Source organism: Notolepis coatsorum, assembly GCF_963971535.1.
Source record: "Notolepis coatsorum genome assembly, chromosome: 9".
Taxonomy (NCBI): domain Eukaryota; kingdom Metazoa; phylum Chordata; class Actinopteri; order Aulopiformes; family Paralepididae; genus Notolepis; species Notolepis coatsorum.
The window spans coordinates 43319731-43336395 of NC_140173.1; the positions used below are offsets into that span (position 1 = coordinate 43319731).

The window sequence follows — 16665 nt, forward strand, 5'->3', positions numbered from 1 at the left end:
AGACAGACAGACAGACAGACAGACAGACAGACAGACAGACAGACAGACAGACAGACAGACAGACAGACAGACAGACAGACAGACAGACAGACAGACAGACAGACACAGACAGACAGACAGACAGACAGACAGACAGACAGACAGACAGACAGACAGACAGACAGACAGACAGACAGACAGACAGACAGACAGACAGACAGACAGACAGACAGACAGACAGACAGACAGACAGACAGACAGACAGACAGACAGACAGACAGACAGACAGACAGACAGACAGACAGACAGACAGACAGACAGACAGACAGACAGACAGACAGACAGACAGACAGACAACAGACAGACAGACAGACAGACAGACAGACAGACAGACAGACAGACAGACAGACAGACAGACAGACAGACAGACAGACAGACAGACAGACAGACAGACAGACAGACAGACAGACAGACAGACAGACAGACAGACAGACAGACAGACAGACAGACAGACAGACAGACAGACAGACAGGACAGACAGACAGACAGACAGACAGACAGACAGACAGACAGACAGACAGACAGACAGACAGACAGACAGACAGACAGACAGACAGACAGACAGACAGACAGACAGACAGACAGACAGACAGACAGACAGACAGACAGACAGACAGACAGACAGACAGACAGACAGACAGACAGACAGACAGACAGACAGACAGACAGACAGACAGACAGACAGACAGACAGACAGACAGAGACAGACAGACAGACAGACAGACAGACAGACAGACAGACAGACAGACAGACAGACAGACAGACAGACAGACAGACAGACAGACAGACAGACAGACAGACAGACAGACAGACAGACAGACAGACAGACAGACAGACAGACAGACAGACAGACAGACAGACAGACAGACAGACAGACAGACAGACAGACAGACAGAGCAGACAGGACAGACAGACAGACAGACAGACAGACAGACAGACAGACAGACAGACAGACAGACAGACAGACAGACAGACAGACAGACAGACAGACAGACAGACAGACAGACAGACAGACAGACAGACAGACAGACAGACAGACAGACAGACAGACAGACAGACAGACAGACAGACAGACAGACAGACAGACAGACAGACAGACAGACAGACAGACAGACAGACAGACAGACAGACAGACAGACAGACAGACAGACAGACAGACAGACAGACAGACAGACAGACAGACAGACAGACAGACAGACAGACAGACAGACAGACAGACAGACAGACAGACAGACAGACAGACAGACAGACAGACAGACAGACAGACAGACAGACAGACAGACAGACAGACAGACAGACAGACAGACAGACAGACAGACAGACAGACAGACAGACAGACAGACAGACAGACAGACAGACAGACAGACAGACAGACAGACAGACAGACAGACAGACAGACAGACAGACAGACAGACAGACAGACAGACAGACAGACAGACAGACAGACAGACAGACAGACAGACAGACAGACAGACAGACAGACAGACAGACAGACAGACAGACAGACAGACAGACAGACAGACAGACAGACAGACAGACAGACAGACAGACAGACAGACAGACAGACAGACAGACAGACAGACAGACAGACAGACAGACAGACAGACAGACAGACAGACAGACAGACAGACAGACAGACAGACAGACAGACAGACAGACAGACAGACAGACAGACAGACAGACAGACAGACAGACAGACAGACAGACAGACAGACAGACAGACAGACAGACAGACAGACAGACAGACAGACAGACAGACAGACAGACAGACAGACAGACAGACAGACAGACAGACAGACAGACAGACAGACAGACAGACAGACAGACAGACAGACAGACAGACAGACAGACAGACAGACAGACAGACAGACAGACAGACAGACAGACAGACAGACAGACAGACAGACAGACAGACAGACAGACAGACAGACAGACAGACAGATAGATAGATAGATAGATAGATAGATAGATAGATAGATAGATAGATAGATAGATAGACAGACAGACAGATAGATAGATAGATAGATAGATAGATAGATAGATAGATAGATAGATAGATAGATAGATAGATAGATAGATAGATAGATAGATAGATAGATAGATAGATAGATAGATAGATAGATAGATAGATAGCTTGATTGATTTCAGAAGTACACCTGATACACATGTAAATATTTTCTAAAATGTTCCTGATATCCCAAACTCATTTTCACTTTCACTTCTTGTCATCTTGTTCGTCAGACTAGCCGTGAGTCCCGTGACAATCTTCAAACGGTGGTTATCTATTTTTTTTTGGAAACAAAGCTCTTTGTCTGTTACTGTCCTTTGGTGCGTTACCTGTTTGCAGAAGTAGAGCCTGGACAAGTGGGTGGTTTTGGCTCCTCTCCTGCAGAGCAGCACCATGTGCCAGGGGGCACAGAGCCAGAGGAAACCCAGGGGGATCCATACCAGCACCGTCTGCTCCACACACACCGGGAGGTCTGGGTCCTCTCTGTTCACGAAGGACGCATTCTTGGACACAGAGCAGTACACAAACATCAACAACCCAGGGTAGTCAAAGTCAACTTTATTGTCAGTTTTCCCATTTGTACAAGACTTAAAAGAAAATTGAAATTTCGTTCCCCCCATTCCCACGGTGTATATAAAAAGATCTAGACCAGGGATCAGCAACCTTTTTGACATGGAGTGCCTGTTTGAAATATAGTTGTAACTAGTGTGCCTCAACAATATTCCATGCATCGTAATTTATTTTTCTCATAATCAGGTATTTTTAATGATAATTTTTACATTATTACATCATTATTGTTATTGTTATTATTAACAATATTATTATGATGGTTGTATCAACCCTAAATCTGAGTTGGGGGGGGGGATGCAATGCAGACAAACAGCTGCATACAGTGCGACCATTTCACTCACATTTGCCCATTCATTTTTGGACACATCACACACCATCGGTGTGTGTACTGTACGTGTGCTGTCATAGCTCCACCTACAGGCCTAATGGAGAACACCAGGATGTGAATGGAGGGTGAATGTGAGGTATATCATGTAAATAAGTTTTGATTGATCGCAAGACTACACTGTAAAAAAAATAATAATATTAAGTTACCAGAACTTAAAAATGAGTTCAGTTACTGTGCATTAAGGTTCAGTTTTCAATCCATAATAAGTTAACAGAAAAATAAGTACACAACCACATTATTTCAACCTAATAAAACTTTGTTTATTGTCATTGTTTTAAGAACACAAGTTGACTTGGTAATACTCACATTTTGAGTAAAAAAAATGGCTTTTAACATGTGCAATGTTCAATGAAATAGAAAAATAAATAATAAAATGTGTTGATTAATCCCACTGGTCACAATGGTGACCGTAATAATGTTTTTGTTATAAGGCTCTGCAAATGTTACTGAATGATGTAGCAATGTATTTCCAGCTAAATTGAAATAATAAACAAATAAAGGGTCTCAATTAAATATGTGGTAGTAAAAAGAACCTGTGGGAGGATTTCAACAAGATAAATGCGACAACAGTGCAAAATATTTCACTATAATATTTCAAAGCAAAAAAAAAAAAAAAAAAATTATATTATTTTTTATTTTTATTTTTTTTACTGCTGCCCCTTGTGCCTATGCAAATGCCCCCGCGTGCCTATGCAGGCACGCGTGCCTAGGGTTGCCTACCCCTGATCTAGACAATATAAAACACAAAAGTAACATATAGGACATACAATACACTAGGGCTGACCCTGATTAGTCGAATAGTTGACTAATTGCCGTAGTCGACTGCCAACCTCTTAGTCGAATGCAAAAAAATATATATTATAATATATATATATTTTTTTATCATTCTTTCCAAAAGAAAATAGGCCTAGAAGCGTGGCTAAGGCTAATGACATGCATACCAGAGGCTAACTGCCTAAGAAAACAGGCACAGAGGCACTGAAAGAGGATTTCACCTGTCTAATGAACACACTAGACCAGTGGTCACCAACCTTTTTAAGCCCAAGATAATTTTTTTTTTTGGTGAAGGCAAGATCTACCTATTGAAGCGTTGAGAGAAAAAGACAGCCAAGATTGTACTTTAAAACTTTGACCAGTCAGCTGGTTCTTTTAGCGTTTATCGCTTTTTCTGGTCAAGCATGAACGACAGAAACAGGTTGAATGGGGTATAGATCGGGGGAAAGACACTCTGAGAAAATACGGCGAGTCCGGGAGTCGAACTCGTGTACCCCAGATCCGTGACGCGCACGGTTGTCCCCGACGCCGAAATAGCGTCCGAGGTACGCGGTGAGCTACTGGAGCTCCCCAAGATTGTACTTTAAACTAAATTACTTTTATTTGCCTGTATTCTAATTGTAACTGAGGGGTACAATTCCCTGACTGTATTGAGAGTATGGTATTATTAAACCACTACTTAGTTATGTACTTTAATTACTGGCCATACAGTACACGGTATATCTGGTGAACACCCACACAAGAATACGGCTTAACAAAGAAAGTTATATTTAGAAGTATTTATTATTAGAGCAGCAACAATAGGTTACAATATTGAGAATTATGAATTGCGCTTATATGGCGAAGAACACTTAAGTAGGTCAAGAGCGTAAGTCCATGAGCATATTAAGATGGGTATAATTGACACCACCTGTAGCATAAGAATTACATAAGGCACACTCGTAGTCAGCTGGAGATACTAAGGGGGTTCCCTCCGGTTGTAAGCCAGCAGGGGAGAGGAATGGTCGGGAGCAAAGTCTGGATCAACGAGGAATAAAGAAGCTCCAGCTACGGGAGGCGGTACATGTACTCCCCTTGATCGGCAAACAAAGCAGCAGCTATAATCCAAGTATGCTCGACAGTATGGATGAAAGCCAGCCAGCCTCTTCCTAGAGACGGGCTCGAGTGATGCTCCTCACGGGTAGATCCCACACAGCAGTGGGGTAGACGGTTCTCTGCTCCAGCAGCCACAGTACCGAAAGCAATATAATCCAGCCGGAAAAGGCTCTGCATTCGCCGGTGTAGATTCTCCTGTGCACTATACTTCACATTAACTAGGTCGAACTTGACGTTATTTCACTAAACTCTGACACTTTTACTATCCTATTCGCACATGTTATAAGTGCTCTATTTAGACTCAAAGTTGCTCACTTCACTTGGTCGTTGACTCGTGGTGAAGGCTTTACTAGTAATGAACGAACGATACTTTGAACGAATGATGAACTGAATGAACAGCTGCTGCTTTCCACCTGCGCCGTATTTATACGTAAGGTGAATTATCTAGTGCCAACCTCAGTTCTGTCTCGTATTACTGCGCAAACCTGGACATGTTGAGACAAGCCTTGGCGGTGGCTTTGAACTCGAACTTGGGGGTATGGCCGTTGGCGCCTAGGGGTCGCTGTCCAATAGGAGAACGAATATTATGGTCTGGTTTGTACCTAGGTAAAGGGATATTCCGTGTATATATACAAAGAATATACAAGGGATATCAAACGCTATACAAATATTATGCAAAGTATCTCAAGTAATAAATATATATATTTGGTTTAATCTGACCCTTTGTAACACTAATTACATGCAATGCTTTGGTCCAACATTAAAACGTCAAAGTAGAACTATTATGTACTTTCTCAGTCAGTGCTAAGTGCAGTCATCTTATGCAGCATCACTTTTCACATCAAAACAAAAGTAGAACTGTAATGTGGACTTTCTCATATTATTAACATTGACAAACATATTTACAATTAGCATTTTATAAAGTAGAACTGTAATGTGTACTTTCTCAGTCAGTGCTAAGTGCAGTCAGTGCTAAGTGCAGCATCACTTTTCACATCAGAACAAAAGTAGAACTGTAATGTGGACTTTCTCATATTGACAAACATATTTACAATTAGCATTTTATAAAGTAGAACTGTAATGTGTACTTTCTCAGTCAGTGCTAAGTGCAGTCAGTGCTAAGTGGAGTCAGTGCTAAGTGCAGCATCACTTTTCACATCAAAACAAAAGTAGAACTGTAATGTGTACTTTCTCAGACAGTGCTAAGTGCAGTCAGTGCTAAGTGCAGTCAGTGCTAAGTGCAGCATCATTTTCACATCAAAACAAAAGTAGAACTGTATGTGTACTTTCTCAGTCAGTGCTAAGTGCAGCATCACTTTTCACATCAAAACAAAAGTAGAACTGTAATGTGGATTCTCAGGATAAGATCGAAAAAAAAAAGAAAAAAAAAACTTTTTTTTAATTTTAAATTTTCATGGAAAGATCTACAGGGATAGTCTCAAAGGTCGACCAGTCGATCAAGATCGACGGGTTGGTGACCACTGCACTAGACAAATATCAAGATGTATCCATCGGTGGACCAATTGCATGCTTTCGCAGAGGACAAGAAGCCTTCAGTCGACTCCTTCAGACATTAACCCTTTACCTGTCACTTCTTGAAATACATGGAAATTCACAATTTCAACTCTAGAATGTTATTTTGGTGCTATTTCAAAAGTTATATACAATTTTGAATTTTTTTTAAATAGATTTCCCCCCTGTAAATGAAGGTTAACCAAAGTGTCCATGAACAGGCCCTCGACCGGTACCCCTAAAAATGTGGGGGCTATGGGGCATATGTTTCCTTAGGGGGCATATCTATGAAACTTGGCAGGCTGATTCATAACATAAAATAAATAAGAAAATGTATTGGGAGTTTTCTTGAATTTGCGTTGCCATGGCAACAGTAGCCGATAAAGGCCCAAAGAAGAATAGCGGACACAACTATATGGTACTACATGGTACTACAGGGTACTACAGGGTACTACATGATACTACACGGTACTACAGGGTAATACATGGTATTACATGGTACTACAGGGTACTACAGGGTACTACAGGGTACTACATGATACTACATGGTACTACAGGGTACTACAGGGTACTACATGGTACTACAGGGTACTACATGGTACTACATGGTACTACATGGCACTACAGGGTACTACATGCCAATACAGGGTACTACATGGCAATACATGGTACTACAGGGTACTACATGGCAATACAGGGTACTACATGGCACTACATGGTACTACAGGGTACTGTACTACAGTACTACAGGGTACTACATGGCACTACATGGTAGAAGTAATACCCTAAGTGTGACTGACTAGATGTATCGGGCATATGTCTAAAAATGGACACTATGTCACATCACCTGAAGGGGCATATGACCGTTTATGGCTTCACCACTTTTTACCTAACAACAAATCCTGATTTCACTAATCCTATGCAAAAAACGCCTATCCCATCCTTTACAATGATTGTTCAACTGCAAACATTTTTAAATGTTATCAACTCACCATGACTTGTTGAGGAAATAATGGATTTTGAAGATTAGAAGCAGGTGCAAAAATTAGCATTTTTTTGATGTGGTGAAAAGAAGGAAGTTGCAGATCCCCAGGGTCTATCCTGATTGGTCAGATGGGATGGTGACAATATCTGTGTCATAGCCTGACCTGTGCTGATTGGCTGGAAGAAGTTTTTTTCATAGATTAAAGATCCCCCCCTCTCCCACCTGGCTAAATATATTGTATGGGGAAGTGGCCAAAAATGGTTACTTGGCTGGTAAAGGGTTAAGCACAGCCCAAATGGAATGATAATTATTTTTTTTATAAAAAAAAAAAAAAAAAAAAAAATGTCATACTTTAATTTAGTAAATTTTTTGTCGACTAATAGTCGACTATCGGCACATTTTGGCGACTACAAGTCGACTATACAAATCCTTAGCCAGGGACAGCCCTACAATACACTATACAGGACTATGTACAATATGATCAGTAGCTCAAATGAAATGAATGAATTAAATAAAAAGAACTAAAAAGAAGCGCTGTGAGGGGTGGGTGATGTCACCCGCAATGCCAGGGTAGCCTATTTCAAAGACTGCCAATACACAGTATGGGGGGGGGGCCGGGGGGGGGGTACTTCAATCATTGACTTTTTACCCATGTGGAAACGAGGCATTTATTCAACATGATGACATGTATGCTGAGGTTGATTGTTACTGTTTTATTGTGCTTGTATTTTATTAAGCTGCATTTTATTTTTAAGGGGAGACACTGCAGGTGAATAGGGTAAAAAAAATTAACTAATAGATATCACAATGAAACTTCCCCAGTTGATTAATTATATTAAGACAAGACTTTTTTGTATTGCAAGTTTTCTGAAATTGTATGTTTAAATATGCAAATGAGGCATGATCTACTTAAATATGCACTAATTTGCATATAATTCCAGGACAGAAATCTGAACATTGGATAAAGCCATTTTCAAAATTATAGTTTCATTTTGTTGACATATTAGAGCCAAAGGTTATTACAGAGGGGATTTTGGATATATCTTTTTATCACTCCATAAATCAGAAAATACTCCATTCAGTCCATTTTTATGGTAAAATTCCATATTTCGCCATGTTTTTAGGAATAAAATGTGATATAAATCAGGGTATGAATGCGATATCAACAAACCCTTCTGTAAATACCTTCAGAACATAGATATGAATAGAACTGGAAGGTTTGGTGTATGTGAGTGCTACTGAAGTGGAGATTTCTGGCTCAGAGTATGAGGAAAAACTCTTAAAACTCATTTTTGGGAAAACGCCTTCAAAGTTCTGTATTGTAAAATGCCATAATTTTTTTTTAAACAGATATTTACAAACACAATACCTAATCAAACCATTAGTAATAGACAACCTAAACACATGCCTGATAACTGAATAATAATAATAATGATGTTATTGAACTGAACAGAACTACACACAGGCTACAAACAGTGTAGTACAGTGTAGTACCCCCTAATAGGCAAAACATATTTGTTATGTACATATAAACTAAGAAAAAATATATTGCACGTTTTCTGAAATGTATGTTTATATATGCAAATGAGGCACTTCCCCATTAAATATGTGCACAATTATGGATGCAATAAGGCAAATGATGTAAAATAAACAACTAAATGTGTGTTATTGACGTTTTATTGTCACTAGTTTCATAGAAGACATGTTTAGGAAGCAAAATATAACAAAATCTCAAAATCAACAAAAAAAGTATATTTGACTATTCACCTGCAGTGTCTCACCTTAATTTTCAATTTCGGTTGTATGGTACATGTCCGTAATAAGTAAGTTCACCTTAAATAAATTGGATTTTGTCATGTGAAGTAGTCTAGCCTCAAGTGGATGTCCATAAAGGGCATCCAAAGGGGGAATGAGGTGACCAGAATTACCATTTTCATTTAACATTTACATTTTGTCATTTAGCTGAACATTTGCATAAAGCAAGCATATCTGTCCACTTCCATGTTGTTAAGTGTATTACAACATTTGAAATAACCCTTTAAGGTACATTTGAACAGACAGAATATGTGCGATTAATCACAGTTAACTATGGATTAACTATTTTAATCGATTGACACCCCTGATTTTTACATATCACTGAAACACAAAACATCATATAACCAGGATACTTCAATGACTGGCTGTGTATATGAAGAGGACATATAATCTCCCTGCCGTACAAGAGATTCTCTGACAACTAAAGCTGACAGGTTCATTGGTCCTCATGCTTGAACGGACTTATGAGAAAGTTACAAACAATTATCTTCGTAACTCCACTTACGAACTTCTCGGAATGATTTTGGCATGATCGAGTAGCTATGCACAGAATTTACGAATGTGGAAAGGTAGTCCTAAATAGGACAGACTGGTGTGTGCCCGTGTTCTTAACACTTTCAGAGCCCAAGCTTAATTCCTTTTTACCCCCATGAATGCCCAGCACCACTTCAATGTTAGCGTTAATATCGCCTAATCTATGTTTTAAATTATGGCTATGTGTCTAATCTGCCCGTCTCTTATCAAAGACACATTTTCCAGTCAACATTGTCAAAGCGGATTGTTTTTTTATCGGTTCATTTCCGTTTTCTAGCATTTTGAAAAGCACTCTTTTTCACGGAAAAAACAAGACATTCCATGATAATCGCCATTTACTGGAATATTCTAGAACGTTGTAATTTTTCGGCCTATTTATGAATCGTTTTCAAATAAACGCTAGATTATCGATAGTATAATGTGTACGCATGCACGCTCGTGCCGCGAGCTGAAAATCTATTCTCCTAGTTCCTGACCGCTCGCACAGTCAAACAGCCTGGGGGACACATAGGGAAACGCTTATATCTCAGTGAAAACGGGTCTGATTATCCTAAGACTGGTAACATAGATTCCTTACCTGAGATCAGATGGTATCCAAATGGATTATTCCAATTCCTGATCGCCATTAGAAAAAATCTATCCTTTTATTGATCCACCGCGTATACTGTAAAAACACATAATCCCCTCTGCTCTGAGGCTCCAGAGTGAAGCTGATCGACGCCGGTTGCATGAGTGAGAAGTAAAATGTGGAGTCCGGTTTTTTTTTCTCATTCATTTTCATTGAGTTCAATCCAAAAGGGTGAATTACCATCTGGGAGACGATAGGGGGCGCTTTTTTCCACATCTGAGCGCCTGGGGTGGCTGAATTTCCAACGGTAGACTCGGTTGATGAAATATGAATTCAGATTGCTAATTTAAAAAAAAAACTAGAAAAAACGAATATTCTCGTGATGGGCATTCAACCCGCGGGGGGTAAACCCGAGAAAACTCGGGTTGGGCAATCAAAGTGTTAAGGGCTTCATTTGGGAGGAATCATTGGTGATTGCGTTCACGTCAACTCGATTCTACAAACATCCTCGGAATGAAATAATTATAATGATAATAAATACGACAATATTTGTATCATTAACAATTCGCGCAAATATAGCTATAGTGGAATAGACTGTATTAATATTCCATATACTGTCTTGTTCTCTATTGTTATTATTTATTGTTGGTTTTATTTATTTCTTACATTGCTTAGTGTGCACATCGTAAGAGCCAGTGGAGAAACATTCCATTGCTCATCTTAGTGTTCACGAGTTGAACCCACACAAAGGATACGTTTAACCAATTCCATATAAATATATAGCTTATTATCAATGATGCAGGTGGCTTGGTGAGGATGCATATGGAGCTGCGTGCTCCTGGGAAGCTGCGTCCAGCGAGCGCACGCACACGCGCACACACACACAAACACAATATGGCATATCTACTGCTGCTGGAAGATATAGCTGATTGTGCACCAGTGGCGGCTGCTGACCAAATGTTTTGGTGAAGCACAAATTATTATATTATATGTTAAATTATATTTTTAAAACATCCCCCAATGTGTGTGGCAGTGGTGGCTGTGAGTTAAAAATATTGGGGAGGACGGGAGAGATAAAAACAATTTAATAAAGAAGTACAGACACACAGTGTGGTTATGAAGACAGCAGACAGACACTACAGTTAAAGACAACAGGCACTAGTAATAAATACCTTGGAGTAACTCTTGACACACACGCCTCACTTACAAACATCACGAGAGAGGAGGAGGAGGAGGGGAGAGGAGGAGGAGAGGGAGAAGAGGAGAGGGAGGAGGAGGAGGAGGGAGAGGAGGAGGAGGGGAGAGGAGGAGGAGAGAGAGGGAGGAGAGAGAGGAAGAGGAGGAGGAGAGGAGATGTTGTACAGAATGCATCACCAGATCAATCTCAGATGCACATCACTCAGTACTATAGGAACTGAATGACACACACACACACGCACACGCACACGCACACACACACACACACACACACACATAGAAAGACACACACACACAGATTCACATATAATATAACAAAACACACACACACATTCACATAGAAAGACACACACACACAAACACACACACACACACACACCTTCCTGAGATCAATGAATTTAGAACCTGTTTATCAGCATTCTCTTTGTTTACATGTGGAATGGACCAGCCCATCTTGACGAGATGGGGGTAAAAAATATGAATATTATAACAAACTTGTTTGACCATTGATGAACACACATAATCATAGCTGTGTCTGAAGGAAGGACTTATTTTTGAAATGCTGTAAACTATCTGCTGAATAAAAACCAATGAACAAGGAAGCCATTGCTTTAATCCAGTTGTCCGGCTCTGCTTTTTGGACCACAGAACGAGTTCCAAATTTGAACAACCACGTCAGTACCAAGAAAGACCTCTGCAATACCCTGGAGCCAGCACTGAGGTGGACCACGTGGTATGATACATTTGGCTACTGGTCTACAAATGTGCTAATTAAAGATAAACAAGTTCTATACGATTAGTTGTTTGTGATTGGACAACACAGATGTTACAAAATCAATTTTTACAAGTTTACATACATACATACATACTCTGTGAGGAACCAAGATATGATTATTTGACATTGGTTTCGATTTCGCCCAGCAGACAGCTATTAACTGCACTTTGTTTTCACGTATTGTTTGCAGTCATGCAGGGCCACCTCTGCCAGTGCATAGAATGTGCATAATGGGCTGTTTGGTTAAGAAATGTGAGAATTTAGGGCGGCTGAGTGGCGCAGTGGGCAAGGCGCTCACCACTAACACAGGAGATGCTGGTATCGAGCCCAGCTTTCTGCGTTGCTACCGGCTTGGCCGGTCGTCATACTAACACAATTGGCAGTGTTAGAGGGTGGGAAAGCCAGTGTGTGGGGATTGGACGTTGTGGACAGCGACTCCTACAGGTCGGTTGGGTGAAGCCGGTGCGGCGGAAACAGGAAGCATCGGGGGCAGCGTGAGCCTCCCACGCGTTACTCCTCGCCACTGAGAGTTCGAGCTGCTGCGGTGAAAAGATGCGACAGGCTGCCTCCTCGTGTACCGGAGGGGACACGTGATGCAAGGCTTCTATCCTCACTACAGCCGACCAGTGGGAGTTCAAGACAGGGGAGGGGAGAATTGGAAATACGAAATTGGGATGGGAGAAAAATAGAAAATGGGGAGAGAAGGTGGATAAAAAATTTAAAAAAATTGAGAATTTAAGGCGAGACTGCCTAGGTGAATAAGTACATTTGTTGGGGGGGGGGGGGGGGTCGATTTTGAGATTATTTAATATTTTGCTTGTCTTATTTCAAACTAGTGGCAATCAAATATAAATATAATATTTCTTTTTATGCATTTTTTTATGCTAAAACATACCTACACACTGTACCTACACACAAGCATAACACGCAGACACGCACGCACGCACATACACAGAAGGTCCATTACTTTGAACACAAAAATTCGCAAACGGAAAAACCCCCACACATGAACACATCATCAGGCAGACTCTGGAAACAGGAGCTCATAATCCCCATACCTGTGCCCCCAGCCCTGTGTCCCGGCCCTGTGTCCCCTGCTTTGTGCCCTTTGCCCTGTGTCCCCTGCCCTGTGTCCCCTGCCCTGTGTCCCCAGCCCTGTGTCCCCAGCCCTGTGTCCCCAGCCCTGTGTGCCCAGCCCTGTGACCCCTGTGTCCCCAGCCCTGTGTGCCCTGTGTCCCCAGCCCTGTGTCCCCAGCCCTGTGTCCCCTGCCCTGTGTCCCCTGCCCTGTGTCCCCTGCCCTGTGTCCCCAGCCCTGTGTCCCCTGCCCTGTGTGCCCAGCCCTGTGACCCCTGTGTCCCCAGCCCTGTGTGCCCTGTGCCCCCAGCCCTGTGCCCCCAGCCCTGTGTCCCCAGCCCTGTGTCCCCTGCCCTGTGTCCCCAGCCCTGTGTGCCCAGCCCTGTGTCCCCTGTGCCCCCAGCCCTGTGTCCCCAGCCCTGTGTGCCCAGCCCTGTGGCCCCTGTGCCCCCAGCCCTGTGTCCTCAGCCCTGTGTCCCCTGCCCTGTGTCCCCTGTGTCCTCAGCCCTGTGTCCCCAGCCCTGTGTCCCCTGTGTCCCCAGCCCTGTGTCCCCAGCCCTGTGTCCCCTGTGTCCCCAGTCCTGTGTCCCCAGCCCTGTGTCCCCTGTGTCCCCAGCCCTGTGTCCCCAGCCCTGTGTCCCCTGTGTCCTCAGCCCTGTGTCCCCAGCCTCACTCTGCGCTGCACTACAGGGAGCGGACTGCCGGCTCCCTGATTTGAAATGTAATCAAGAATGACTCATGGGTTATTAAATGTCTCAAGGCAGCATGTGTGCAGGTGTGCAAAAGAAAGAAAACAGTTTATATAGCAGCTTTTATCCAAAGTACAAAGAATAATAATGATAATAAAGGCTTTGTCCAAAATAATTGCATGATTTTGTGTCTGTCTGTGTGTGCGTGTGTGTGTGTGTGTGTGTGTGTGTCCTTTAGATGAATGGCACTGAGGAATACCACTACGTCATTCCTGAACTATTGATTATTGATTTGAAAAATGATAACATAAGCGTAGTGTAGAAATAGGTCTGCCGATGTGAGGCAATGAATCTGAAAGAAAGAATGAGAAGGTGATTCCTTCAAAATTGCACAATGCAGAAAGTCTTAACAAGTAAACTGTCTGTTTTCAAGTTATTGTCACTTGCGAGAAATGGGATTCTCTCACCCCATTAATAATAATAATAATAATAATAATAATAATAATAATAATAATAATAATAATAATAATAATAATAATAATAATAATAATAATAATAATAATAATAATAATAATAATAATAATAATAATAATAATAATAATAATAATAATAATAATAATAATAATAATAATAATAATAAACTTTAATTGTATAGCACCTTTCATGCAAGAATTGCAGCTCAAAGTGCTTCACAGCAGTAAAAAAAGATGTAAGCCTAAAAAGAGCACAACATTGGCAGATCAAGAGCAATGCATACATTTGTGTCTGTGAATTTTATCCATTTTCTTTACTTGTGATTTTAGACTGTGTGGTTTACTTTGTTCTTTTTTTTTATCTGTTATTATTCATTGTTTTATCTTTCTTTTATCATGTAATGTGAAGCACGTTGAGCTGCATCTTGTATGAAAAGTGCTATATAAATAAAGTTATTATTATTATTATTATTATTATTATTATTATTATTATTATTATTATTATTATTATTATTATTATTATTTTATTATTATTATTATTATAAAGTGCAGACATAAAATTAGGCATAAAATAGACAGCAGCTAAATAGATAAGTCAAGATAAGACATAGAACATTAAATCACACCATTCTTTCATATTAGGATCTAACATCTTAATGGGCCTCTTTGTTTATGGTTTGATTGTCACTGATACACATGAAATAGACATGGGACATTTTCTTTTCCAATCAGTAATCCATATGTAAATAAATGGGTAGCCCCACCGTCAAGAAGAAGAAACAAGAATGGAGACTTGTTTTCATTCTCTAGTTGATTAACGGAGCTCTTGATTCAAGGACTAACAGCAGACAACAAGTAAATATGAGTTTCTAATTGTATTTGCTGTAGTTTGTGGCTGTAAAACGTGTGTTTGCGTTGGTAATGTTCGTAAACTGGTGTAAAACAGATCTATATTCTGATTGACTAAACCGGTTTAGACAGTGCTGAATACCTTGTGTTCCATCTACAGATCAAACTCATCCAGAATGTACATGAATGATCCACATTGATATGGTAAAAAAACATGTAAATGGGGCTTTAATGTTTTTGCAGTGTAATGGTTATGGCGGCTTCTTGCAACATAACCTCGGCTCATAAACATGGCCACGTGTCAAAAGGGCTGAGTCAAGCCTTACTTAGCAATCACTAGTGGTCACGTTCTCACTGACACTGACATATGACATATGACACACTGACATATGACACACTGGTGCATTAAAACCCTAATAATTAACAATAAACATAATACACTAATAATTATGAAGACGTTGAATAATAACAGTATTTTATCTTCTTTTCTTTTCCGAGTTGCCATGAACTTCAACATAGTTACTACACAGATGGAGTTCATGTAGCCTATGTACTGTTTTTCTATTTGTGCTGTGATAGAAACCTAAGTTGTAGTATAGCCCTAACAAAACAAATCAAATCAACATTAGCAACCCTCTTTCTCCAAAGACTATAAACAGTATGTCACCAGTACTAAGAAATCTAAACTTTGTTTTATAACACTGTGATGCAGAACTAGGGCCACTAGGCCATTCCCTCCCTCCCTCCCACCCAAGCATCCCTTTCCCTGGCTATGACTGGCCCTTCCCCTCGCACTCACCCAGAAGACAGAACCACAGTATTCGCCCAGAGCTCCAGCGACCATGGTCCCAGATGATCCTGTTAATCTCCCCTCGATGACACTCTCGCCGGTCTCGCCTCGCGGCTCTGTTAACACCAGCTCACAGGCTTCTCACAGGCTTCTCACACGTGCTCCCGTTCACACTCTCCAGAGACAATTGCAGGATGTGCCCCTCTGTAGGCCACGGGGCCATGAAGTGTTTTAAATTGAGGCCAGACCTCGCTGAAAACTCCTCGTACAAACACACAGAGAGACAAAAGTCACCCGGTGGTGTGTTGGTGGTCTGTGATGAGTGGGGTTAATGCTTAACTTGAGCTTTGACTCAAGTGATCCCTTTTTAAATCAGCATCTAGTGACTTCACTGATACTCTGTTCCGGTATGTGTGTGTGTGTGTGTGTGTGTGTAAAAATGCACCTGGACAGAGCAGCCTCCTGCCCCCTGAGACAATCCAGCCCTGAAACCGTTGCATCGCCTCCTCCCCAGCTCTCAGGACTGCCT

At 41.4% G+C, this 16665-nt stretch overlaps 1 protein-coding gene across 1 annotated transcript in view; it reads right to left on the bottom strand.

Annotated features, from left to right (window-relative positions):
• The window catches only part of abcc2 (ATP binding cassette subfamily C member 2), a gene marked incomplete at its 3' end in the record, with an annotated part of 254616 nt that extends 238390 nt beyond the window's left edge, over nt 1-16226 (bottom strand). Inside the window, exons 1-2 of the mRNA XM_084321278.1 lie at nt 16146-16226; nt 2377-2550 (exon numbers count right to left, since the gene is read on the bottom strand). Of these exons, the coding sequence (XP_084177404.1) occupies nt 2377-2550; nt 16146-16190 (219 nt within the window). The 5' untranslated portion in view covers nt 16191-16226. The remainder of the gene's footprint in view (nt 1-2376; nt 2551-16145) is intronic.
• Between the last annotated feature and the right edge of the window lie 439 nt (nt 16227-16665).